Source organism: Lichenostomus cassidix, chromosome 1 (genome assembly GCF_008360975.1).
Source record: "Lichenostomus cassidix isolate B80296 chromosome 1, HeHo_3.0, whole genome shotgun sequence".
NCBI lineage: Eukaryota > Metazoa > Chordata > Aves > Passeriformes > Meliphagidae > Lichenostomus > Lichenostomus cassidix.
The window spans coordinates 77,964,773-77,989,140 of record NC_139479.1 but is presented as its reverse complement, the minus strand read 5'-3'; the positions used below and the strand labels follow the sequence as shown (position 1 = coordinate 77,989,140).

The following is a 24,368-nucleotide window of genomic DNA, read 5'->3' as shown; positions in this document are numbered from 1 at the left end:
CTGAACCCCAGCTCTCAGCCTCTACAGAAGATGCTCTACCCCTGTGATCATTTGTGCAGCCTCCTCAGAATCTGCTCAAAGGGGAAGTGTTAGAAAGCTGATTTTTGATGAATAAACTATACTTTACACTGCAGCAGCAAAGCCAGAACGGGTTTGTTACACTCCATGGAGTTAAGTGGAGGCTACTTACAATGCTGAGATTATCACTAGAGCATGGAGAGTCTCAACTTCACCACAGCAATTCTAAAAGGGCTGCTCAGGCTCATACACATCAATATTCTTGTTCCTCCCTCAGAACATTAAAGGGAAGAGACCAAGCTTGCATTCTGCTACCAGCAAGTCACAGGTTTATCAGCTGCTGTAATTTTCCCAACCCTCTGCTGGCTTTTCAGCGCAGCAACAGGAAATAACCTCAAGACTGCAGCCCACAGATGCAGGTTTTCTTTTAATGCTGTGGCATTCTGTACAGAATAAGATACCTGGGGGCTATCAGTGACAGACGTGAGGGAAAAGACCTGGTAAAGCCACTTCCAGTCGCCTCCATACACTCAGCTTAGCTGGGTCTTCTCTAACACCAAATAGGCACCTTCACCACAGCCCCCAGGAAGGCAAGACACAACATGCGCTACTGTGCAAAACAGTAACAAATGAAAATGAATGTTTAATTCCAAAAACTGCAATAAACACTCTTGAGAAGTTTTTTTCTTCATTTGGAACAGCTGTGAAGTTCTTTGCAACAGGCTTGCAGCAACATCACCACCATCTGAGAGAAAAAAAATACCTATTAACATTTTGAATCCAAATAAAACCTATTTTCCTAATACCCAGTCTAAACCTCTCCTGGCACAACCTGAGGTCATCTCTTTGCATCCTACTGCTTGTTAATTGGCAGACCAACCCCCACCTGGCTACAGCCTCCTTTCAGATGGTTGTACAAATGAAAAAGCTCCCCTCTGAGCCTCATTTTCTCCAGGCTAAACACCCCCAGCTCCCTCAGCTGCTCCTTATCAAACTGGTGCTCCAGACACTTCCCCAGCTCCATTGCCCTTCTCTGGACACACAAGCAGCAACTGGGCTTCAAGACTCTGCAAACCACAACTGCAGCAACGCTGTTCTCCAGTGTCCCATGCTGCAAATCCTCACTTCAGAATGGAACTGAGCAGCCTCTCCTCTACATCAGCATCACAAACCCCAAAGGCAGCAGAATAAGGACCTTTTTCAGCCCAGGAGGACTAACTGCATGAGGTGTTATCTCCTCATAAATAGACCATAGCACACATGGAGTGTCCACGGCATCCTGCAGAGGATTTCAATTTACGGTCACCGCGTTAAGAGCTGCTGGTTTTTCAGCCACGCAAACCCTCTTTGAAGTGACCTTTAGTTTCTTTACAGTAACAAGCCATTTTGGTAAATGTCCTTACCCTCACACTTAGGTAGCTCCCAGGTAATGTTTCTCATACAGCAACTTGGTAGCAGACACTAGAAGTTAAAAGGGTCACAGTTGGTTAGTACAATGGGAAAGTGAATATTGGGTGCAAACTGCATGGAGCAGCCTCTGTCTCCCTTTTTTGCTTCTGTTCAAAAAAAACACCCTCTGAGAACTCTGGAATCCAACCTACAGGTGTTCCAACTATAACTTTTGTTCCTCTGTAGTTAGTGTTGAAGGTGCCCAACGCTACAGCCACATCCCTACCCCTCAGCACACTTGCTCCTAACAGCAGAAGGCAATGTTGTGTTCTTGACCTGTTAAAGCTTTATTCCCAGCAGACTCAGTGCCACATTGTGTGGCAACACAGGAGACTGATGGATTTGCTTTATGGTCATGTCCACAGCTCACCAGAAACAGTGACATCCCAGCAGCCTTGGTAATGACCAGATACTCCCCTCCCTGCTCTTATGGGACTCCACTGCATCCAGCTGCCCATCCTTTTGAGAGAAGGATCAACCAATCCTGCCAATACGTAAGCCAAGTTGTGAACAAGCCAAAAATCTGGTAAAAGCTCCAAGTACAGAGGAACCCTCACAACCAACAGCAGTCTAAATTAGACACCAGTACTACAAATGGCTGCACAACTGTGAGAGCTTTTTAAAGTACACATACACACACGAATCTCACAGATGAGTGATCTGCTCAGATACTGCCAAAATCTGCAGGGATCACTACACAGTAATCTCCACTACTATGTAACTATTTCTACACTTTGTTCACAACAGTTTTGCGAACTTTTGATGTTTAGTATTACAAAGCTAACACTGTGAAGTAGTATGCAACTAGCAACTTAGTGCTTACCTGTGAAACAGGTTGCTTCCTTTTTTACCTCAGGGCAGTTCACTTTGTTCTGTATCCTCGAGCACCTGTTGGAAAGAAGAAACTGAATGCACTTGCTGAGTTTAAGAAGCCAGTATCCAGTTTTCACATGGATAATCACAATGTAAATAAATGAAAACGTCTGTTTTTCTTTGTCACATGAAAAGAGAAAGCACATACACTTAAACCCCTGAAGAGGTTGATTGTTTCAGCAACAATACCTCATGCAGACACAGCATAATGAAAACCAAGGATGCCAAATACTGCTGTAGCACTGCTTTTTGAACATCCCACCAGGAGAATGCTGCTGGGTGCAGGTACTGTAACACTTTAACAGCTACAGACCTTCAACCGAAACTGCTCATTATCCATCTGAGCTTCTTGCATGCATCAGTGAGTGTCAGGGAGTAAAAGGTACTCGCCACAAAACTGCTGTGCAGCTGAAAGCAAGAACAGACTAACATGAACAGCAGCTTCAGAATTCTCCTATGTGAAAAATTTATACTTCTAGACTATTTTGCTTATTTTAAACTTTTCTGTTTTGTAGACAAAACAGAATCCAGAAATTTAAACAGTGTAGTAGGAAACTGGCTGAGGTGCTCAGAAATTACCTCTTTAAACCCCATACTTGAAGATACAACCCGAATACTGCTGCTTAGTATGAAACTGTGGAGCATCTCTATACAGAACAAAAATGCAGCACCTTTATGAAGTTACTTCAAGACAGACATCACAATGCTGTCTCTTCTTACTATAGCCACTGAAACAAGAAATAATAATCACCCCTTGATTAAAGGGGGAATAGACTGTTTCAAGCCATCCAGAAAACAAGCAGCAAAAAAAGCCTGTGCTACAAGTCAGGTACCTATACAAAAACCTGGGCAAAAGTCTAAGTTCAGCCCATGTAATTCAGAATGTCAGTTGCACCTTTAGTCCCAGAACACAGTGACTTTTTACTCTTACTAAGCTTTCCCATTTGAATAATTTTCTTTGTTTTGTATCCAAGCATGTTAACAGTACACCTAAAGGAGAACACTGGGCATCATCACTGCAATTCCTATGATGCTACACTAAGATTTGTCTTGCAGTTTTATCCCACAGAGCCAACAGGTAGCTCAGTGGGTAAAGCCAAACCACAAGTTTATTCTGTGAGGCGTTTCCAACGACACGAACCTACAGAAAAGATCCCATCGGGATAGACCTCAACACTTGTGGTACTACAAATTAACACAAGACATAAAAATCAAGCAGACTGGAAAGGTATCTGGTACAGATCCCACTAAGTGTCTTTTTAAGTTGATTCAAGACATTTTGGGGAGGGAGGAGAGTAAATCATATACCAGCACCTCCTTCATACTAGCGAACTTTTAAATTACAAGTTACCTGAGAAGCAAACATCAAAGGGAATTAACCACAAAACTGTGCAGAATCCTCCTCCTTTTACCTACTGGTAAAAGCAAAACTATCAGTTTAAAGCAGTTAATCTGATCACCTCATTTTTGACTGAGGAATCTATATGAACATTCTTTGGGCAAATTGAAGTTACAAAAAATTCTTCCCTTAACTGAATATATGATACATTAAGCTACAGTAACAATGTTGAAAACAAGTCCCTGAAACCTTCACAAATTAATAAGCTTGGTCTGAGAGACTTCTGGCCAGTGAAAACTAGGGCCCTTCAGTCATTAAGGTACAGGCAGAACTTCAGATGTCATACTAACCCTCAAAGGGGCTTCAGACTTTGGTGAAATGGCATCCAGCATTTCTTCCTTCACATTCTCCAAGTACGTGCCACCTGAAAAAAACAAGTAGTGTTACAACCACCACCGTGTGCAAACAAATCAGCAGAACCTACAACAGTACTGAGTAGATTTGTTCAGAAAGGCTCTTCTCATTCACTCTCTTCAGAGCAGTTGAACATTTTGCCAATCATCACAACAATTTTCGCACAGCATTCTTAAGTTTGGGGAAGATAAGCTCCCATGTTCTCTGAAACAACACTGCATTTTATCAGCAAGAAAAGAGCAGCAGTATAACCAGTTTACCAAGTTAAAAGCAGGCAGCTGACTTGCAACAGGCAAGGGTAAAAAAAACCAGTCAAACTTACCAAGATGCTAGCTCAGACTGGACTTCAGGTGGACTTCCTAAAATAAAATAAATCATTGTATGTAAGAAATGCTTTCAAGTTTCTTCAGTATTTTAGTAGTACATTAAGACATATGTACTTTTATCTCCGTATGAAGCCAGGCAGGCAGTTCAGTTACACTGCCTGAATGCTACTGACAACAAAGCATTTAATTTGTAATCAGAGCCACAGCCTGGTTTATCACACCACTACCAACAAAGTCTATCTGCAATTTAAGAAATTGCAGCACTGTGGGACAGAAGGTACAACTAAGGGAGCTACCTCACAAAACATAGAGGACACCATTTTAAGACAGCTTGAAAATGTGCTGTTAATAAACCATCTACAAGAATTCAGCACTGCAACTGTTTTTCCTACCTTCCAATTCTCCTTTCAGTTCTTAGGATGCAGAATTGAGGCACATCAACTCACGTGAATCCTTAGATTTCATAGTAGCTTTGTTATTTTGTTTGCAGAATTGTCCCAGTAAGTAAATTTGTTACAGGTCTCATTGTCAGCACTGCAATTAACTTTGCAGTGAGGAAAGCAGAACCTGTTACTGTTCTAGCCACGTTTTCCAATTCAGACACACAGCAGGTTGTGTCTATTTGCTGAAGAACGAGGCATGAAAACTCGACCATGTCTGTAGAATAGCTGTTTCTAAGCCTAGCCAGGTAACTTGGAAAGAAAGCTGTCTCTAGCGGTCATCTCATACTTCAGAATAAAATACTTTTCTTTTGGTCAAAAGGCAGCCAAAAAAATCAAGACTAGAGGTTTTATGATTCTCATCCAACTACATCCACCTAGGAAAAAACCCAACTATTTCCTCACTACTTACACTTAAGTAGAGGCTTTCCACGGTGTTCCATGTTCCAGACATCACAAGAATGCCCCTTTAAGAAAAAAGTATTTTGGAACAGTGTCACTAATTTAATTGTACTTTTATGCCATAACAGTTGAACAGTTTTTAAATGTTGTATCTGACAATGTTCCTGGTTAGAAATACTAAATCTACTTGTTTCAACAGAAATACCAAGTTTAACCAGCACATGTGCATGAAAACCAACGATGCCAGCTGTTGAAATACTGTAGCACTGCTTTTTGAACACCTCATCAGAGAGACACTGCTGGGTGCAGATACCATACAGTGCACCAACTGGTCTGATTACATGCTGTGGGAACAGCACTAGGCTGAAGAAATCCAGTACTCATGCTGAAGCTCAGAAAAAACATAAAGCTTACCTCTTTCACCACTGAAGTAATGGATTTGTGAATCAGAAATCCAGCCAACACCCTTAAGAATTCAAGAGATCCCCAAGAAGTTACAGCTGCTCATTGCTGTAGTGCTGATGTACTCATCTGCAGAGAAAGATACAACTGAACTACACTGCTGCACATCTGGAATGCTAAACACATGCCCCAGATTGATCAGTACTTGAATGAATGAATGCCATTTGAGGCCATACAAATATTGTCCCTTCATATAAGTAACACAACCAATATGTATATCAGCTGTGGGTTGCAAAAGAAGGGTTTTCTCTAAGCACTAGGTTCCAGGAATTTGTCTACAGTGAAAGACAAAACCTGATCAAGTGCTGGAACAGACTGAATGCATTCCTTTTTTTTACTATTTTTGAAAGAGCTTTTGAAGCTACTTCCCAATTGACTATATACTTACTGTTAGTAGTAGTGGAAGCTGACAGTTACCATGCTTTCCAGTTTTAGGGACAGGCAGTTTGAACCAAGGTAAGTGTGGTGAGGAGCTCAGAATCAGTTATGTTCTTCAGAACTTACACTGTTTAGACCTGATGTGCTCCCTAGTGCAGTACTCTACCTACAGCAATGGCCAACTAAGATGTCTGCTCCTATACTCTTACTCAAGAATGTTCTGGTTAAGGTTTCACTACTTGCCCACCCTCAGCTGTTTCCCATATTGAGGGTGTTTTCCTATGCAGTATCTCTACAAGGTGCTTTCTTCCATGCTATTTCCTACACTGTCCCAAGCCATGCAAACTTGGAAACATCATACAATAAGTTTTCATAGCCATGTACAAGCAAAACTACCTGCTGCTCTTGGCTGTCCCTTCTGGCAGGGGATACGAATTAAGATGGAATTTTACCAGAAGCTTCAGCTGTATGGTCCACCCTGGTACAGAAAGTACCAGGCAAGACACCATGAAGACAGTAAGGGGACAGTAGTTCCTCAACATCTTCAGCAGAGAAAACTCCAGGCAATGTTGTCCAAACCAAATCAGATAAAGTTGCCCTGCAGCATTCATTATCAGGTTAAACCGATGTATTTCTATAAATAACTTTAACAAATACTGCACTTAGAGGTATTTAAGAACTCAAGTTTTTCTTCAAAGAGACGTTACAGGTTCTAATTTTGCTCACTGATGAAATGTATGTGGCACTGAACACCTTGGAAGCCTCACACACATGATCTGCTCAGCTGTAAAGCACTGTAACATTTTAACTACAGAGCACTGTTTTTCCAAACCTTTTATGAAGTAATGCAAAAAAGGCTCCCTGTAGGAAACAAAACTGAAACCCAAGTAACAGCTTACCTTATACAGCAAGAAAACCAAGAGGTATTTGATCTTCCAAAAGCAACATAAACTAGAAGGAAAAAAGAAAAATAGCAAAATGGTAAGAACTGTCATATATGGTCAAATAACTGCAGATTCCGGAAGTCAAAGCTAGGTTTTAAGAAGGAATTTAACAGCTGTAATAAGCTTGATTTTCATGTGTATTTATCCAGTTCTAATCAGAATTGAAATTTAGTTCATTTCTGAGTCACTCAGCAGTAGAACAGCAGAATTCATCACATGAACTGCAGAATGACAAGGGCTCCACAGACCCCTCACTATGCCTTACCATGCAAGAACTCCACTCCTAGATCCAGGATGACTCTTTCAAGCCATTGAGTATTTCTCATGTGGATGCCTAAATGACTTACATTTAGCTATGAATTCTATGAATTCAACAATTTTAGTTGTGATCTTTAAATTCTGGAGAGTAATTTTTGCAGTCCTAGAGCTACCAAGTTGCATTTGAGAAAATTCCTTTACAAAGGTTTGGGACCTTAACTCAAGCATGTAAATAACAGCTTGACTTGCTCTCAATACTGAGCACCTACTGCAAACCTCCTCACTGTCAGCTGCATTTGAAGGAAATTAAACCAGTAGATAAAAGCTATTTTCTGACATCATGCTCTTTCAGCACAAATAACTTCTACCTGCTGAACAGCTGTCAGTTAGCTGCTGACAGCATTTTGGTTAAGAGTACCTGAGTGAGGCTGTTAGGTGACTCGTTTTTAAATCTTGATTCACAAGGTGGACTACCCACAAAGAAGTCAGCTATGAAAGAAAAGCATTTAAGCTCACTTTTTAAGTTGAGCATACAGATGTATGCACGCCAACACATACTTTTCTGTACTGTGCTGCTGCTCTCTTACAATATTTGGAACCTGTCTTCCTATTTTTAATTACATAAATTCTATGATCCATTCATTAACAGTAGTCAAGTTGCAGAAGCCAGAATTTCAGCAAAATTATCAGAAACTGAACCAGGGATATTATACTCTTGATAGAGAATAGCACAGAAGACACTTAAAATTGTAGCAAAGGGAAAGATTATACTTTTCCTTTAACTGTCTCAGACACAAGCCCAGTATACTCACAGTAAGCCCAATGTGCCTAGGCAGCACGGTGGAGAGCTCAACACTGACTCCAGACGAATGTTTTAAACCAAGCAGGTCCATGAAGGAGGTATGTGAAGAACAACTGCTGCCACATCATTTGTCCATCTGTAGTTCACCGAGGTGAGCCTTGCAGAGGCACAGAGTTCTCCCCAGCACTGTCTTCATCATCCACTATTTCAATCACTTCAGCTGGTTTTGCATGTTTTGTTCCTGGCTTGGATTTTTTCTTACTGGGAATTGTGCTGCTTAGAATGAAAGAGCTGTTCTCCTAAGAAAATGGAAGGCAGAATTATTTTCAAGTCTAGTTTAGAGATACTTGAAATGTTAAGATTTTAGTAGTAAACTTGCAGCTTAAAGAACTCTACAGAGAACTCCAGAATTGCTATACATTTCAGCACTGTAATGAGGAGAATGTGAACTCTCAACCTCCTCCTGCATTAACAGATCAGGATTAACAGAGATCACACAGTTAACTCTGGATTGATCTAAGCTCAGGAGCTATGTACTGAAAACATTATCTACCAATTCTTTAACTTCAGAACAGAAAGGCTAGAGACTTTCTGAAGTTAATGAGTGTTTACTTACCACGACTCTGGCATCAAGTTGTTCTTGATTATCAGAATTCAAGCTGTCCTCATCATCACTGAAATAAAAAACTCAAATCAAGCTTTTTTATAGCATCTTAAAATGCCTAAACCACAAACCATTAAGTGAACGGCAGCTTAAAACACAGCATTGTACCTTTACACTATCTTTTAGGCTTTCTAGTTTTAAGGTTCTGAGTATATTTACAAGATCAAGTGTTCTTTGTGATATACTGATCCTTTTACTGCACTAATTGCTTAACTATAAAGACTAAAGATATTTCAGTACTTAAAAATGAAAAAGGAATTAAAAAATATTCTTTTATCTCTGCTATGAACCATTCTACTTTATTTCGGATAAGTATAGAAGAATTAATTTCAGGATTTTTTTTTTAATTCTGCCATGTAATTTTAACCAGACAGAACAAATCACCAGAACAATGATCAGTCTACAGATTAAAAATATTTTCTTGTGTGAGAAACTTCCAAGTCACATATACAAAGACAGAAGCCCAAGTGATAGAGTGCTTTGTTCCCAAAATAAACCATGCTTTCATAGGTTAAAAGGACAGAATAACTGAACTTGATACAGATACTGACAAAAGAGCAAGTAAAGATGAACTTACTCTGTCTCCTCAATAGGGGAAATGGGGCCTTCATCATCTAAATATTTGTGTTTCCGTAACACCAAACACTCTTTTTCTATATCTTCACTGGCCTGAAGAGCTTTCAGAGCTTTTTTAAGATGTTCTTCATATTTAAGCACTTCAATATATTTGAAATATCCCTTTGCAGCTGCTTGCTGTAGAAAAAAATACCTCAGGTAAGATCTTAAAAACACCACTATAAAGCATCTGTATTATGAACTGAATTGTAACATTGTATCAACATCCATACATATTCCTGCTATGCTTGTCTTAAAAGATATTAAACAGACAACATCAAGTGTCCTGCTGAACAGAAATAAAACCTGTTTCATTGCTTTATTCTAACATCAGGTAGAAGCACAACATAGCCCATTACAATTCCCTATTTTTAGACTAAGGAAATAATGTATTTATCCCACAAAACAGAGGACTTACCTCATAGCCAAGAACCATCTTCAAGGGAATGTGTTTCTCCCCATAATGTTTTTCAACAAAAGGGAATTGAAAACCTCTGTCTAGCAGCCTCCTCTTTTGCTCCTGAGCTGAGGCTGTCAGCGGTGGCCTCCCCGTGGGCATCTGTGTGCTCTCATACTTTTTCTTCTTCTTCTTCTTCCCTGTGCAAACTTGGTATTTTCGGGGTGCGGCTTTTTTCAACTTCTTTCCCCTGAAGTGATAGTCAAAAATGGCCTTCAAATTGAGTTTTGACTTCTGCTGCTTGGAGACTCGCAACGATTTCCCTGGACTTTGTGGGGACAGAGAAGAATCTGAGGAGCTTTCATTGTCAGGTACTCCTGTAAGAGATTCAGCTTGTTGCCTCGAAGACTGAGATCTCCTTTTTTGCTTTGAAGGTGCAATGGAGCACTCAGGACGACCAGCAAAGACATCACTGAAGAAGAAAAAAGTTTTTACTTTCAAAACAAGGTTCACTTTTATGACACATGACAGGTTCTCCACAGGAAAAATTCTAAACTAGAGATAAAAACTCACGTTTCTGAATCACTGCTGATCAGTAAGACCTCAGCTGAAGCTGTTGATGATTTACACATATTGTTATGATGATCTGAAGACTCGGCAGGAGCAGCCTTCTTCTGCCTTGACCGTGAAGACCCTGTTCCTGTATTCATTTGCCATGAATACTCCTCAGATGGCTCCTTCTGCTGATGGCTGATCAGCTCTTGGGCATCACAGTAATCAGAACCACAAGCCTGGGGTTCATCTGTATCTGTCATGTTTCAGTTTGCCCTAAAAAGCAATAAGAATTCAAGAAATTTAAAAAAAATTTCGAGCTGATCAGGTAACAATCTTTACTCCACACATAGTGGCAAGAGAAACTTACAAGAACAATCTTGAGCAAACTTGAGCAGAGATTTTCCTATGAACCACGACCAAATATGTTTCTCACACTAGCAGTTAAGTCACAGCCACTTATCCAGAGATATTCACAGCACAATTTAGGTCAGATACTGTTTTTTAGAGCTCTTTTGGTTCAACTCCTGCCCAAAGCAAGGCAAACGTCAGAACTGCAACAGATTGTTCAGAGACTTAAGATGAGCTCTGAATCTTTTAACCCTCTCCCTACTAGGGATAAAATTTCCTTCCAATAAGCATTCATACAAGCAGCCAATGGTTTCTTATACTTGTAAGGATATTTAAGTTTTATGTCATACACAAATACTCACTTCACTGTGGTTTAAAACCTTTAAATTAATCCAAGACAGAGTCACTATGAGAAGCAGTGCCATCGTCCCCGGTTTTATGTGAGCTTCAAGATACCTAAAATCTCCTGCTATTAACATTCTATCACTCATTTGTTCACTGGTTATCAGTCGTCATGGAGACCAGCCCTAACCAAACGTTAACTTTCACTTGAATCTGCAAGACAACCCCATCCAGCCTTTCCGTGGCCTAAGATCACCCTGAGGGCCATCACATGGCACATGCAGGTCAACCAAACGGATCAGGCCCAGCCAGCATGAATTTAGGAAAGGCAGATCCTGACTGACCAATCTGAACTTGATCTATGACCAGCTGACCCACTTAGTAGATTAGGCAAAGGCTGTGCATATTGTCTCCGGGCTTTAGTAAAGCTTTGGACATCATTTACCACAGCTTTCTCTTGGAGAAACTGGCTGCTCACAGCTTGGATGGGTTCACTGGGTGAAAAGCTGGCTGAATGGCTGGGCACTAAAAGTGGTGCTGAATGAGCTACTATCCAGCTGGCAACTGCTCACAAGCAGTGCTCCCCAGGGGATCAGTGCTGAGGTTAGACCTCCTTAGTATCTTCACTAACGACCTGAACAAAGGGGTTAAGAGCACCCTCATTCATTTTGCTGCTGGATGGGAGTACTATCTGCTGGAGGGTAGGAAGGGCCTGCAGAGAGATCTGGACAGGCTGGATTGATGGACTGAAGTCAATTTTATGAGGTTCAACGAGGCCAACTGCTGGGTCCTGCCCTTGGGTCAAACCCCAGGCAGCGCCACAGGGTGGGGGGAGACTGGGAAGCTGCCTGGTGGAAAAGGCCCTGGGGGTGCTGGTCAATAGTGGCTGAACATGAGCCAGGGTGTGCCCAGGTGGCCAAGAAGGTCTGAGGCATCCTGGCCTAGATATTGGCCTAGCAATCGTGTGGCCAGCAGGACCAGGCAAGTGACTGTCCCCCTGCACTTGGCATCGGTGAGGCCACACCTGGAATCCTGGGTCGAGTTTTGGGCCCCTCACGACAAGAAGGCCACTTATGCGCCAGCGACGCTATTCTTTAAGACACACCGAAAACATTGATACATCCACGGCCTCACATACACAAAGCCCAGAAGCAAAACCGGGCAACACCTGAGCCAGGAAAGAGGAAGCAATATCACTTTGACCACACAAACCCTGACTGGTACTCACAGCTCGCAGCTCAGCATCCTTCGCGGCCTTTACCGCAGCTCCGTCCTGGAGCTCTGGCACAGCACACAGAACCCTTAGAGAAGAAAACCAACCATCTAAACTTGCTGAAGAACCTGGCCGAAAGGCGCCGGGCACACCGCTCGCCCCCTCGCCAGCCAGCAGCGCGCTGGCACCGGCGCCACGGGGAGGCCTTTGGGACGCGGGCTGGGGACACCTCACCGGCACCGCTCCCGCGGGACCCTCAGCAACCGCCGCCACACGCCGCGGCCCTCAGGGCACGACTCAACACCGCCGGGACTGTCCCCTCACCCCCGCGTCCCTCTGTCCGGGGTCCCGGCAGCGCGGATGGCGGCGGATTCACCCACCCGAACCTACCCCCTCACCGCTCCCGATTCCGCCGCAGAGGGTGAGAAATGGCCGCTCCGCAGCTTAAATAGCCCCGGGCGCTCGCGAGAGCCGCGCGGGCCGACGGGAAGGAGGGGAAGTGGGATGGCGCCATGCTGGGAGTGGCAGGGGGGCGGTCGCGCCCGGGGGCGGGCAGTGCCGAGCCGAGCCGAGCCGAGCCGAGCCGAGCCGAGCCGAGCCGAGCCGAGCCGAGCCGAGCCGAGCCGTGTCTTGCCTTGCTGTGCCAGTCCCGGACGGCAGGGCAGGTACGTGCGGTCTGGCGATAGCGGCGGTCGGTGCGGGACAGGGATCGGGGAGGTCCCGACTTTCCTTGGCTTTCCTCGGCTTCCCGCCCGGTGAGAGGCTCCCGTTACTGCTGTCCTGCTTCTTCCCCGCGCTGCCCGGACTCCTCCGAGCTGGCTGCTCCAGCCTGAACAGCCCTTCCTCTCGCAGCCATGCCAAGTGCGCTGCTGGCTTTAGCGCTCCCTCGCTCCAGCACTCTTCGCTGCCTTTGCCTGGGGGATCCTCTCTGTCCCTACGGACCCCAGCCTCACGTAGCACGCCTGTTTATACCCTGCCATGGTCCGCGCCTTCCCCAAATCCCAGCCGCACGACCAGCTCCTTCTGCTGTCCCGCAGCCTTCCTCTGCCCCCTATCTCCTCGCTCCGCCCCAGCCGGGGAATACGGGCTCTGCATCTGCGAATGTCTCTCTCTTCTCGATATCATCGCTAAATTCCTCTCTCGTAACTGCCACCTTCAATTTTTTAAACTCATATTTCTTCCACCACCACCCCCCGACTTATGTCTAGCCTGCCTATGACTTCTCCTTTTTGGCTTTAACCCTCCAAGCTAGTTTCAATTCAGGTTTTGATAACAGACACCACACACACAATTAATGGTTCACATTTCATCTGCATTCTCGTGGCACCTAGCTACTCTCTTTTTGTTGCCACTCGCCCCTCCGTGATGGATCTTAATTGTGTGCTGTTGTCTTCTTTCAGGTTCTCCCTGTCCCACACCACACAATTCTCTCTCCTGAGAATACTTGCAGTCGTGGGCCACAGATCTACTCTTTTGTGTTTTTCCTGGTGAGAACTACTGTCTAGCAATCAGATCGTGTTTACTATGGTACACCAAGTTTTTCCACTTCTCTCCTTTCTTGATTGTGGAGAGCTAACTACTGTCCATTACATGGCAGGTGAATGTCCAGGTGTTATACCTGAGCCTACTTATTTGAACAGTGCCCAAGTCATGCCTCTGCCTTTTGCACAACAGCAGTTCTAGCTTGTCTTCTCAGAGTGTTTCAGGGCAGCCAACTCAACAACCAATGTGTTGAGTTCTGGCACAGCCTCCTTCTGGATTTGGCAAAAGGCTCTTGAGGGGTGAGGATCATCTACAACAATGCTGCCAAAGCCATGTTCTCACTTTCTAGCTAATTACTCCCTCTCTTGGTGCACACTGAAAGTCTTGGGATATGATAAGCTCCATTAGGCTTTCCTGATGGAGGTATCCTTTAGGAATTTTCCATTCACTGATATTAGGCTTCTACCAGAGGCACCAAATCCAGCCTGTTACTTTCTCCTGGAGAGCCAGAGGTGGGGCAAAGTCAACTGTGGAAATAGATAACACCGACTAAGATAAGAATTACTATACACAGGTTGCAGTCTTTCTTCCTTTCTCTACTGTTTGCTTCAGCAGTAATTTGGGGTGGCTGAGCATTGACCTCAAAGACTTCAGGTAGGTGACTGCTATGATCTCCCTACTCTTCTTATTTTTTTCCCCCTTTATGCAGACTCAAGAGACTTATGGTATAAGGCCAGTTACAATTTTCAATAGTCATAAAAGTTAGGAATTTTTAAAAATAGAAGCTAGAACTATACATAAGCAGCTGTCTCACACTGTAGTCCTCCCTAACAAAGACTCACTCAGGTCTGGGAATGTAGTGAAGATTTTGGCTTTTTCCTTCGACACCTGAGATCTGGATAAGTGGGACCCATTTTATTTTTTATTGCTGTGTGCAGCAAGTATGTGCCTAAGGAGTTAATGATTGCTGATTTTTAGGTACTACATTTAGCTGTTTCTGCCCTGAGCCAGTGGCTTGCCCTTCTAACTGACTTTGCTGTTGCAAGGCTGACTGAAGTACAGTTCATTTGTGAAGGGGCTCTTAAACTTATGCTCAAAGCTTTTTGTTACAGGCTCTGTACCCATAGAGAGCCTGATACTGCAGAACTTTCTGCTGTTAATTTCTATTTTGCTCGTAGCCCATTCTTCTCTGAAAGGGGAAGCACATGCCCAGAATCAGTTGGAGACCTGGGGTTGAAAGTCCACCATAGCCAATGCTGGCAAAGTAAACATTAAAGCTGGGAAGACCTTAAAAGGCAGCTAATGTGCTCAGAAAAGCCCAGTTTTCTTTCAAAACTTTCTTGCGACTCCAGGCTTACAAAAGACACGCAAATCTCCTGATCTTTTGAACTGTATGCAGCATAAGGATGTTTTTTGCCTACACCCAATTGTAAGCTTGAAAACTGGCATGTGTAATGCTCTGAGCCAGCTACAGGGCTGACAGACACATCTTCTTCCAAAGTGCATAAGAAATTTGACATTACTATTGAAGCTGTCAGTATCTCTTGTGATGGCAGAATTACAGTTCTATTGTTGTCTATGTATTCTTGAGTGAAATTGAAAAATAATTAACATATTGAAAGGATCATGTTTAAATTGTTAAACTATTATCTTTGGCAGACCAGTCAACAGCAGTGTGCTGTGCTGTAATTTCTTACCTGAAGAAATCAGCACTGATTAGGAAATGGCCAAAGTCGAAAAGTTTGCTTTTCACGTCCCAAGTCTGGAGGAGCTTGCTGGGGGTAAGTCACGCAACGTGTAACTTTATACAAACTTCTAATGTACTCTTCCAGCTTATCTTAAAGCTCATACCAAAGTCTTTCTACAAGTAGTACTTGCAGAATGCCTCTTAGCACACTGAGAGATAAAGAACAGCACTATTTCTCTATATGCTGTGATTTCCTTAGAGCAAACAATGACTCCTCCCGCAAGCCCCCATGATATTTAAACACACAGACAGGCTCTCAATCCGTTTAAAACTGTCTGCTGCATTTGCAGGTTTGTGCACAGGTTGTGAAAGTTTAACAACTACACACCAAACTTCTTTACACATACAGAATCATCTGTCCTCTTCTGCCCTCTAGTATCTCTTTCAGGACTACTCAAAACACAGCAGACAAGATGCAGTGTAGAATGGCAGATCCTCTTGCTTGAACCTAGTTGGCTTCTCCTTTTGTGATTGCCTTAGAACAGGGCTGCAGGAAATATCTTTGGTTTACTTCTTTCTAAAGCCTTCCCTAGATGTGGTCGGAATAACAGGATGGTTGAGGTTGGAAGGAACTTCTGGGTTCAGCCCAGTTGCTCAGGAGCTTCATTTCTTGCCCTAGTAGGAAGACATTATTCCTTCTGACAGTCTCTCCTCTGCAGCAGATATACTAAAGGTTTTTTTCTTTTGGATTGATCCTCAAGTTCAGTTTGCCACTTTCCCGAATCTGTGTCAGTTCGGCATTTCCATGTATTGAGAATGTGTGGTCCCAGCAGTGCCCTGGGTGGTTCTCAGTGCTTTTATCCAGTCAGACTGGGGCAGTAGGCCAGGGCTGCTGTAAACCTGTGAGCTCTGCAGAGAACACTACATACTTGCAGTAGAATAGCTTGAAAGAGTATCAGAAAAATTTTATCATAAAGGAGAATTTTCCTTTTTGTCCTGAAGATCTCCTGTAAGCTGTTGCTGTTCAGATTTTGGGTATAATTTGAGCAGTGCCCCTTTACTTTTCCTTGTCCACTTACCAGAACATACTGAGATGTATTTAGAAATGTACCAAGTACCATTTACTGACCCTTTTGGTCAACAGCTTGGTAAATATATCTCGAGGAGTAAGGTGTGGCTGAAACCCTAACTAGAGAAAACAAAGGCACAGGAAAGTCTTCTGCGCAAATAAGGAACCACCTGATTTGAGATCACAGACTGGATGTTCTGTTCTTTAGTTTGAGGTATCTGTCAAAGCAGACCCCCAGGCATGAAAGAACCTGGACCTTTCAACATAGTATTTGAAGCAGTCAATTTGAAGACAGTCCCACACTCTAGGTTTGGAAGTTGTTTCCACTCATCTAATCTTCCCTGTTGTTTGAGTGACTTTGCAGGTTCTGAACGTAAAAAACATTGATATGAAGCAAAACAAAAAGTTTATATTTAGTTCATTATCACCAACACCATTCATTATCATTATCATTATCATTATCATTATCATTATCATCATTATCACTGTCTTGCTCTGACAGTGGCATTTGCCAGAAAACCTTGACAAGAACATAAACATAATAGGCAGTATCCCATGGCAGTAGAAATTTCCAGACAGCAGAGACAGTTTGAGATTATAATCAAGCTATTGCAAACCGTCTGGTTAATGCATTTAAAGAACTGATTGGTGCTTCAGCTAAATCTTGCTTCCTCCTTTGTTCTTGCATCATATTTGACCTTGATTGTAATTGTCTGCTTGTTGCAGCAAACCCACTGCTGAATGTGATTGAAGTTTACCCATGTTACTTCACACTGTGCTGCTCATAGGGCTACGAGGAGCAGCCAGTTAATGTATTTCAATGAAAATGTTTTTAAAATTCTTAATATTAATGAATGTGACAGCCATCAATTATCTGAACAAACTTTTGCTTGTCTCTGAAGCTCTGAGTCATGAAACAAATGCCTGTAGACATTTAAATCAATGGAGTTACGTAGGGTAAGAAAAAGTAATGTATCTTGCTGAAATAAAGCCTAAAAAGATATATTTATGTTGTTAGAGAGTTGTCAAACTCTTGGTAATTTTTCATTGTCAATAATTTTGCCATTATTCTTTATTATAGTTTTGCAGAAAGGGCTTAAAGAGAACTTTGCTGATGCTCAAGTGTCTGTTGTAGACTGTCCTGATCTGACTCAGGAACCCTTCAACTTTCCTGCTAAAGGTAACCTAGCATTCCTGTCTTCCACTAAGACTTTTCCAGTTCTTTCTAGCTGATCCTGCTTAGTTTTGATCCTCTAAAGATGTTGAGAGTGCTTAAATTGTTTTTCAGGTAAAGAATATACATGAGAGGAGAGCTACATTTTATTTCTGGATTTGCTTCCTGGTTGATGTATGAACAAGGACAAGTCATTACTAAGTACTTGTCACTGTTTTGTCTTAACCTATCATTGCATACCCACTTATTTAATAAGCTTTATTTAGTGTACAGAAAAGGTTTCGAAATTAAACTGTTGTCTTTCGGATGGAGAAATTTTTTAGAACCATGCCAATCACTATCTGAACCTAAGGAACTGTGCTTCCATAATTTTTTAATTCCTGGCATTCATGTATGTCAATGAAGTTAAACTCTCTTATTCTGAATGGAATTAATCTTCTCTGACATTAGCTGTCTGGAAGACAGACATGTCACCTGTGCTGCTCATCTGAGTTCCATCTGGCATCAATGTGAAAGAAACACTTCCAGGAGGTTATTCATTCCTTCTTAAAATACGTATCCAAATAAGTGGGATGAATTGTCCTGAGACAACTTTCAGCTTCGCTAAAATTTTGCAAGTGGAGTCCCAGCAGAGGTCTCCACTGTGTGGTGAGAGCATTACTGGAGAACTGGCAAATGGAATGTGTTGCCCACTCTGGCAATTTTTTTTGTGCTTAGAGAATGTTAGTTTACAACAGGTTGTGTAGCATTAAATACTAGAGTGAATAATTTTAGGGCTTGGACTTCTTAACAGTGCAACACTTTATCTAAGCATGCTAGGGAAATAGTGTTCTCACTGGTTTGAGAAGTTTCAGGAACCAGTTCTTTGGTGGGTTAGACTGTGTGCTGATTGAAGATAATTGGGAAAAAATATTTTACCAAGCTAACTGGCTGTATTTTTCCAGGACTCTGCGGAAAGCCTAGGATAGCGGATGTGGGAGGTGTTCCTTACCTCATACCTGTTGCAAAGACAGAAAAAGTGAGTTTTTCCTGTAGCTGTGGGGTTTAATACATGTGTCAAAAGAAAATCAATAAATAAAACTAGGGACTAAGAAATACTATAGAATTCTACTTGTGAAAGACGCTTTTCAGTGCTTAATGAGACTGATTCTGATGTGTGTTGTATGTTGCAAAATGTAGTAAGAACAATAATTCAGTCTTTGAGTACAATGAGCAGGGAACATACAGACAGAATCTACCTTTTAGAAAACAAAAGGATATCTATGAAATCTGTTATTACTAAATGTTACGTTGTGTTCAGAAGCTAATTATCAAAAATATTAATGAGGGTGGGCGTTGTGAATTAAATGCCTCCAGGACTACAGTGAACAGAATGACAATTGCAGATCAGAGCACGACACCAAAATCATGGAATGGTTTGGGTTGGAAAAGGCCCTAGAGATAATCTAGTTTTAACCCCTGCAGTAAGCAGGGATGCCACACACAAGGTCAGGTTGCTCAGGGCCCCACCTAGCCTGGTCTTGGACACTGCCAGGGATGGAAGGATTGTTTTTCTTTTGCAGGTTTATGATCTAAATACAGTTGCAAAAGACATAGAGCTGCCTGGGGCTTTCATTCTTGGAGCTGGAGCTGCTTCATCCAAGATTATTGGAACAAATGCTGAGGTCAGTATGTAAGTGTGAGTATGTAAGCTCAGTATGTGAGTATGTAAGTGGTTCTCAATGAATTCATGTAAGTTTCGTAACAGTGGAACAGTATCATGCTGGGTATTTCCCATTTACATGTATTTAATAAACACTTTCACACCACAAACACATAAAACACATTAGAAGCAATTGAGATGAGGGGCATCCACTGAGGTGCGTATTCCTGAGATACTAAAGATTAATTTTTAACTTATAATTCTTCAGAATCATGTGATTGCCTTGAAGCATGCAAGAAACACGGTTTTTGAAACTGATTGACAAAGACCTGACCAGAGGTTTTAATTCCAAGATGTAGAAATGCTTCTCAAACTTATTGGTAAATGCCTTTGAAATACTCTCTGTGTTTTGCCCTTTTGTATAACTTTGTTTTACCATTGTAAATTTTTAAGATGCCACATACAAAATGAGAAACTGCAGGAGGGGTAGGAGACAAAAATTACTTCCTATGGAGACTTTGGTTAATCACAGGTTTTTTTCAGGCATAAACCTTTGGTCTTGCTGCCTCCTTTTGATGCATTTATTGGCAGATGAGATAGTCCACATCAGCATTAAATTTGGGCCACTATAATAGTGGTTGTTACTGTGCACTGAGAAAGTATTACATAGAATTCCAATACTAGCATGCAGACTAAAGATTTTTTTTTTTAGCACTAGTATTTGTCTTTATATAACATTAAGTTTAATTGTCCAGAAAAAGTAAACCTGTTTTCTGGACCTTTCAATTACATTACAGTATTAATGCATTTTCATCCTGATAGACAGAGCTGTGTGATGAAGTGGATTTTTTCTTGGGATCATGATCCAAAGCTTAAATCACATTTATGTGAATTCAGTTCATTTGTCTAATTCTTACATGTTCTTATTGACTTACTCTTACATGTTTTTTTCCCAGTTTATCCCTATTGTTCAAACTAAGAGTGAAAAAAAGCCTGCTGTAAATGGGAGCTACATTGCTCACATAAATCCTGCAGATAAAGGGTGCATGCTTGAGAAGTACAGCAGTAAATACACTGACTGTGAGTTTGGACTGTTGGCCAACCTTTATGCCAGTGAAGGCAAGCCTGGTAAGGTAAGTACTTCGATCAAAGGTGACTGCAGTGCTTTGTGACCATGAGGGAAACTCATGGTTCTCCTATCAATGTTTTATGATAATAGTAAAGTAGTAATTTCACAAGAGAAACATGCAAAAATAAGGAGGTGATGCTAGTGAACAAGGGGAAGAATTAGTGGAGACAGAGGCACTTGAATTTTTGAGGCTATATATTAGTTTACTAAAACTTTTCCATCATAAATCATTTATCCAAATCCAGTCCAATCTAGCAGTGACTTAAGGTTGTGCAATGTACTTTTGTAAACCAGATGTGGGCACCTATGTAGTTTTTTGTACAAGTACTTCTCCTGACATAGAGGAGGAGGCAGAGGTGCTGGCAGAACAGTCGAAAACCTGACTGTTGCTGCATGGAAACTGAACAGTTTTCTCTGCTGCCCAGTGTTTCTTTCTGTCAAAGTGGAAGCCAGCTGGTGCACAGAAGTGCTGTCTAATGCATGGGTAAATCTCTTGCTGCCCAGCCCCCTTCACAGGCAAAGCTAGCATTGAACAGAACTAAGGAAAAAAGAGTTGGTCACATACTGGAAAGATGCAGGTGCAGCAGTACTTGCATGGAAGCTTGTCTTTTCAAAAAGTGATCTTGGGTTATCAACTTGGGAGAATTTCAGAACGGCTTTCACAAACTTTTTCAGACTATTGCAGCAGGAGACAGCAGTGACAACTGACTTTATCTTTCAGGTCATTGAAGTGAAAGCCAATGGAAGAACTGGGGAGCTTAACTTTGTGTCCTGTTTGAGACAAACTTTAGAGAAACACTATGGAGAAAAGCCAGTTGGGATGGGTGGCACATTTGTCATTCAGAAGGGGAAGGCAAAGATTCACATTATGGTATGTTATCAATTCATGTAGCTTTCTTTGTCCTCCTGAAAACAGAAATATAAATCAGGGTGTAATATCTTAGTGCCTTCACTTTGTTTTGTATTTTTAAATGTATAGACTATTTTATATTTATTTAAATACATAAACTATTAGGATGAGTACTGTATTAAGGTAAGGAGTTGACATTACAAAATCAGTGTTACAAAACTAGTGATGCTAGTTTACTTGGCCTTAATACCATCATCTTTTGAAATCTGTGTGCAGCTAAGGAACTGAAGTACTATTGTAAAATGAATTGAAATTAAATACATGAACTCACATGATACTTATAAGAAGCATTAAACTCTTTTAAAAATAACTGAGCTTCTAAAATGTACCAGGAGGAGGAGAATCCTCACTGCAGTAGTTCTCCCACTACCTGTGCAATGAAAGAAGCAATATTCTGGTCACTTCTGTTTCTGGCATAAGTGATGGGCACTGGTGAGCTTCTTTTAGTTGAGAAGGAAAATGAACAGAATAGTGGGGAGAAGAAAAGCAAAGTTGCTAGGGAAAAGGAACCTGATGCAAATGTCTTCCTTTTACTTATAAAGCTTTTTTTTTTGCCGTAGCCTCCAGAATTTTCTGCGTGTCCCCTGAATACTGATGAGGATGTGAATAACTGGCTCAAGTTCTTTGAAATGAAGGCTCCACTGATTTGTCAGCCAGTAATAGTTTCCAGAGATCCAGTGAGTCTCTTTTTCTCATTTCTAAGTATAGACTGAGACCTGTAATGAATTTTGTCCTGGATGTGATTTTCCCTTTAAGAATGGCAGTGTGTCTATATTATGTTATACTTTTCCAGAGGTGGTGCAATGATTTAGAAGCTTCTGATTTCTGTGAATTGTTTGAATTGAGGACATGTCAATCTCTTCTGAAACCTACTGGTTTTTCATAGTGGATTAACTTAATTGTTCAGTTCAAGTTGCATGTATGCAAGTGTTTGTGTCCCAAACCCAACAGAACAGTTTACATTCACTGCTGGCCACACTGGGAGAAAAGTCAAGAGCTTAGAAGCTGGTTCAGCCGTGTGTTTATGTAGTTCACTTTCATAAGAACTCCCTCTGCTAATGCTGTGTCGAAAGACGTGAAGCATGTGTCTTATTGCTGACGTGAATTCAAGTCTGCCAAGCCTCATGCTGGAAACTTATCTAGCATCTTTCACAAGCACCAAGTTCAACAGCAAATAATTCAGAATAAAAACCAATCTGGTTTCAAAAACCATTAAGGTGTTCATAATTAGGCAAACTATTTGTTTAAAAGTAACTAGAAAACCATAGATGAAAATCATTGTATTATAAATAACAATGTAGCCAAAAGTAATATAAAAACATATTTTCCAGAGTTAAGTCGGCTTAGATGTGTTGAAGGGTGTGATGTTATTGTATCATTATGTGGCAGCCTTTAGCCTAAGGCTAAATTGGGTGCATCTTCCCATAAACAACTGATGCATACTTTGAAAGCAGCCATCAACAGCTGCTCTGTTCAGAACCGATGCAACTTGTGTGGTGCACGCAGCTGGGTTTCTCCCATCTGTATCCACTGCAAGCTCAACAGCACTTGGCTAGGCCTGTGGTTTTGGAAATATTTAGTATCGCTACAAAGAGAGCAGTAGACAACAGCTTTCCAATGCCGTTGGAAATAGACTATTCACCAGTAGCCCCTTGCAGCCCAGAAAACTAACCCTGTCCTGGGATATGTCAGACTAGGTGTGGCCATGTCAAGCGGGGTGTTTCTTTCCCTCATGACACCCCACCTGGAGTGCTGCATGTAGCTTTGGGATCCCAAGAAAGATGTGGACCTGTTAGAGCAGGACCCAAAGAGGGCCCAGAAAATGAGCACAGGGCTAGAGTATGTCTTCCTATGAAGACAGACTGGAAGCTGAAGTCGCTCAGCCTGGGGAAGAACAGGCTCCAGGAAGACCTTATTGCAGCCTTCCAGTAATTAAAGGAGGCTTTTAGAAAAGATGGAGAGAAACCTTTTCCCAGGACATGTAGTGACAAAAGAAAAGGCAAGGATTTTAAACTGAAAGATAACTGATTTAGATGGGACAAAAGGAAGAAATTTTTTAGGCTGAGTGGAGAGACAGTGGAACAGGTTGCCCAGAGATGTGGATGCCCCATCCCTGGTAGTGTTCAAGGCCAGGTTGGATGGGACTCTGAGCAAGCTGATTGAGTGAAAGATGTCCCTGCCCATGACAGGGTGGTTAGAATAGATAATCTGTGAAGGTTCCTTTCAACCCATTCTATGCTACGTAAAACTGGTAGTGTTGATCTCACTGTTTAGTTATGTTAGTTGCTATTTTATTCACTGTTCTTCCTGTATTCATCTAAGCTGGCTCTCAGAATTGGAGTAGAGACAGTCCCTTTCCACATGTGCCTGTGGCAATTGAGTGCAAAGGGGTTTGATTTCCGGTAGGGGTTCCTTGGTGTAACTGCATTATTTAGTCCTGATGGAAAGAAAGATGGGGGGAAAAAAGGTTAAAAAGGAAAACTCAGTGAGATTAACCCCAAGAGTTTGGGGCTGTCAGGGTTTCTAAATTCTTTTATCTTACTGGTTTCACAAGTGTCTTGCAAGTTTTCACTGCTTAACTGTTTGGAGATGTGCGGAATACGCATCTAGGATAGACTTTTAAAAAAAGACCATAACTTTCAAATGCTGTTCCCCTGAACACAATGTTGACGGGCCTGTGTCTGGTGCCAGGGCTTCGATCTGCGTCTGGAGCACACGCACTGTTTCAGCCACCACGGGGAAGGAGGGCACTACCACCAGGACACCAGCCCGGACAGCGTGCAGTACCTGGGCTACTTCCAGCCCGCCGAGCTGCTCTTCCGCATCGACAAGCCGCTGGAGACACACCTCATCGGGAGAGACTGAGCCCCGCGGGTCGTTTAACCTTCCTCGAGTGCAAATGCTGATTCTTGTAACGCTTTGAATTATGCACACTTACCAGATTTAAGAATAAATATGAGAGCAGTAAGCTTCCGCCTCCTTAATTGTGTCAAAGGGGTGAACTCTGATCGTACGTGTTATTGGACTCATGACCGA

The 24,368-nt window shown here is 42.1% G+C and overlaps 2 protein-coding genes and 8 non-coding genes across 13 annotated transcripts; 1 reads left to right on the top strand and 9 right to left on the bottom strand.

The window, feature by feature from the left end:
• Positions 1 to 641: 641 nt before the first annotated feature.
• Positions 642 to 12,631, bottom strand: TAF1D (TATA-box binding protein associated factor, RNA polymerase I subunit D). 2 transcript variants are annotated; one of them, XM_085065071.1, is made up of 15 exons: positions 12,255 to 12,631; positions 10,355 to 10,609; positions 9,803 to 10,253; positions 9,347 to 9,522; positions 8,722 to 8,779; positions 8,116 to 8,404; positions 7,001 to 7,052; positions 5,676 to 5,792; positions 5,272 to 5,326; positions 4,416 to 4,452; positions 4,030 to 4,103; positions 2,291 to 2,355; positions 1,838 to 1,951; positions 1,422 to 1,479; positions 642 to 763 (listed from the first exon to the last, which is right to left on the bottom strand). In XM_085065071.1, exons 2-6 carry the CDS (start codon positions 10,594 to 10,596, stop codon positions 8,249 to 8,251), a joined length of 1,083 nt encoding a protein of 360 aa, XP_084921197.1. In that variant the 5' UTR covers positions 10,597 to 10,609; positions 12,255 to 12,631; the 3' UTR covers positions 642 to 763; positions 1,422 to 1,479; positions 1,838 to 1,951; positions 2,291 to 2,355; positions 4,030 to 4,103; positions 4,416 to 4,452; positions 5,272 to 5,326; positions 5,676 to 5,792; positions 7,001 to 7,052; positions 8,116 to 8,248. The 2 variants fall into 2 exon arrangements, with proteins under 2 accessions (XP_084921197.1, XP_084921188.1); XM_085065062.1 differs by lacking the exon at positions 1,838 to 1,951.
• Positions 1,248 to 1,377, bottom strand: LOC146444988 (small nucleolar RNA SNORA25). The gene has a single exon (XR_014855842.1). It is a non-coding gene; the product is annotated as a small nucleolar RNA SNORA25 (small nucleolar RNA).
• Positions 2,510 to 2,638, bottom strand: LOC146444987 (small nucleolar RNA SNORA8). The gene has a single exon (XR_014855841.1). It is a non-coding gene; the product is annotated as a small nucleolar RNA SNORA8 (small nucleolar RNA).
• On the bottom strand, positions 3,384 to 3,515 carry LOC146444986 (small nucleolar RNA SNORA18). Its single transcript, XR_014855839.1, has one exon. It is a non-coding gene; the product is annotated as a small nucleolar RNA SNORA18 (small nucleolar RNA).
• LOC146444985 (small nucleolar RNA Z40) lies at positions 4,179 to 4,251 on the bottom strand. The gene has a single exon (XR_014855829.1). It is a non-coding gene; the product is annotated as a small nucleolar RNA Z40 (small nucleolar RNA).
• Positions 4,928 to 5,059, bottom strand: LOC146444984 (small nucleolar RNA SNORA1). The gene has a single exon (XR_014855838.1). It is a non-coding gene; the product is annotated as a small nucleolar RNA SNORA1 (small nucleolar RNA).
• Positions 5,447 to 5,585, bottom strand: LOC146444983 (small nucleolar RNA SNORA8). Its single transcript, XR_014855840.1, has one exon. It is a non-coding gene; the product is annotated as a small nucleolar RNA SNORA8 (small nucleolar RNA).
• Positions 5,904 to 6,030, bottom strand: LOC146444982 (small nucleolar RNA SNORA40). The gene has a single exon (XR_014855861.1). It is a non-coding gene; the product is annotated as a small nucleolar RNA SNORA40 (small nucleolar RNA).
• Positions 7,196 to 7,267, bottom strand: LOC146444981 (small nucleolar RNA SNORD5). The gene has a single exon (XR_014855850.1). It is a non-coding gene; the product is annotated as a small nucleolar RNA SNORD5 (small nucleolar RNA).
• Positions 12,632 to 12,783: 152 nt separating the features above from the next.
• BKGD (beta-keto-L-gulonate decarboxylase) lies at positions 12,784 to 24,300 on the top strand. 3 transcript variants are annotated; one of them, XM_085065103.1, is made up of 11 exons: positions 12,784 to 12,904; positions 13,640 to 13,726; positions 14,226 to 14,375; positions 15,381 to 15,502; positions 17,559 to 17,657; positions 18,596 to 18,669; positions 19,214 to 19,315; positions 20,250 to 20,426; positions 21,144 to 21,293; positions 21,893 to 22,009; positions 24,024 to 24,300. In XM_085065103.1, the coding sequence occupies exons 4-11, from the start codon at positions 15,445 to 15,447 to the stop codon at positions 24,195 to 24,197; spliced, it is 951 nt and encodes a 316-aa protein (XP_084921229.1). In that variant the 5' UTR covers positions 12,784 to 12,904; positions 13,640 to 13,726; positions 14,226 to 14,375; positions 15,381 to 15,444; the 3' UTR covers positions 24,198 to 24,300. The 3 variants fall into 3 exon arrangements, with proteins under 3 accessions (XP_084921229.1, XP_084921210.1, XP_084921219.1); XM_085065084.1 differs by lacking the exon at positions 14,226 to 14,375; XM_085065093.1 differs by lacking the exon at positions 14,226 to 14,375 and having other exon boundaries at positions 12,864 to 12,994.
• Positions 24,301 to 24,368: the final 68 nt, after the last annotated feature.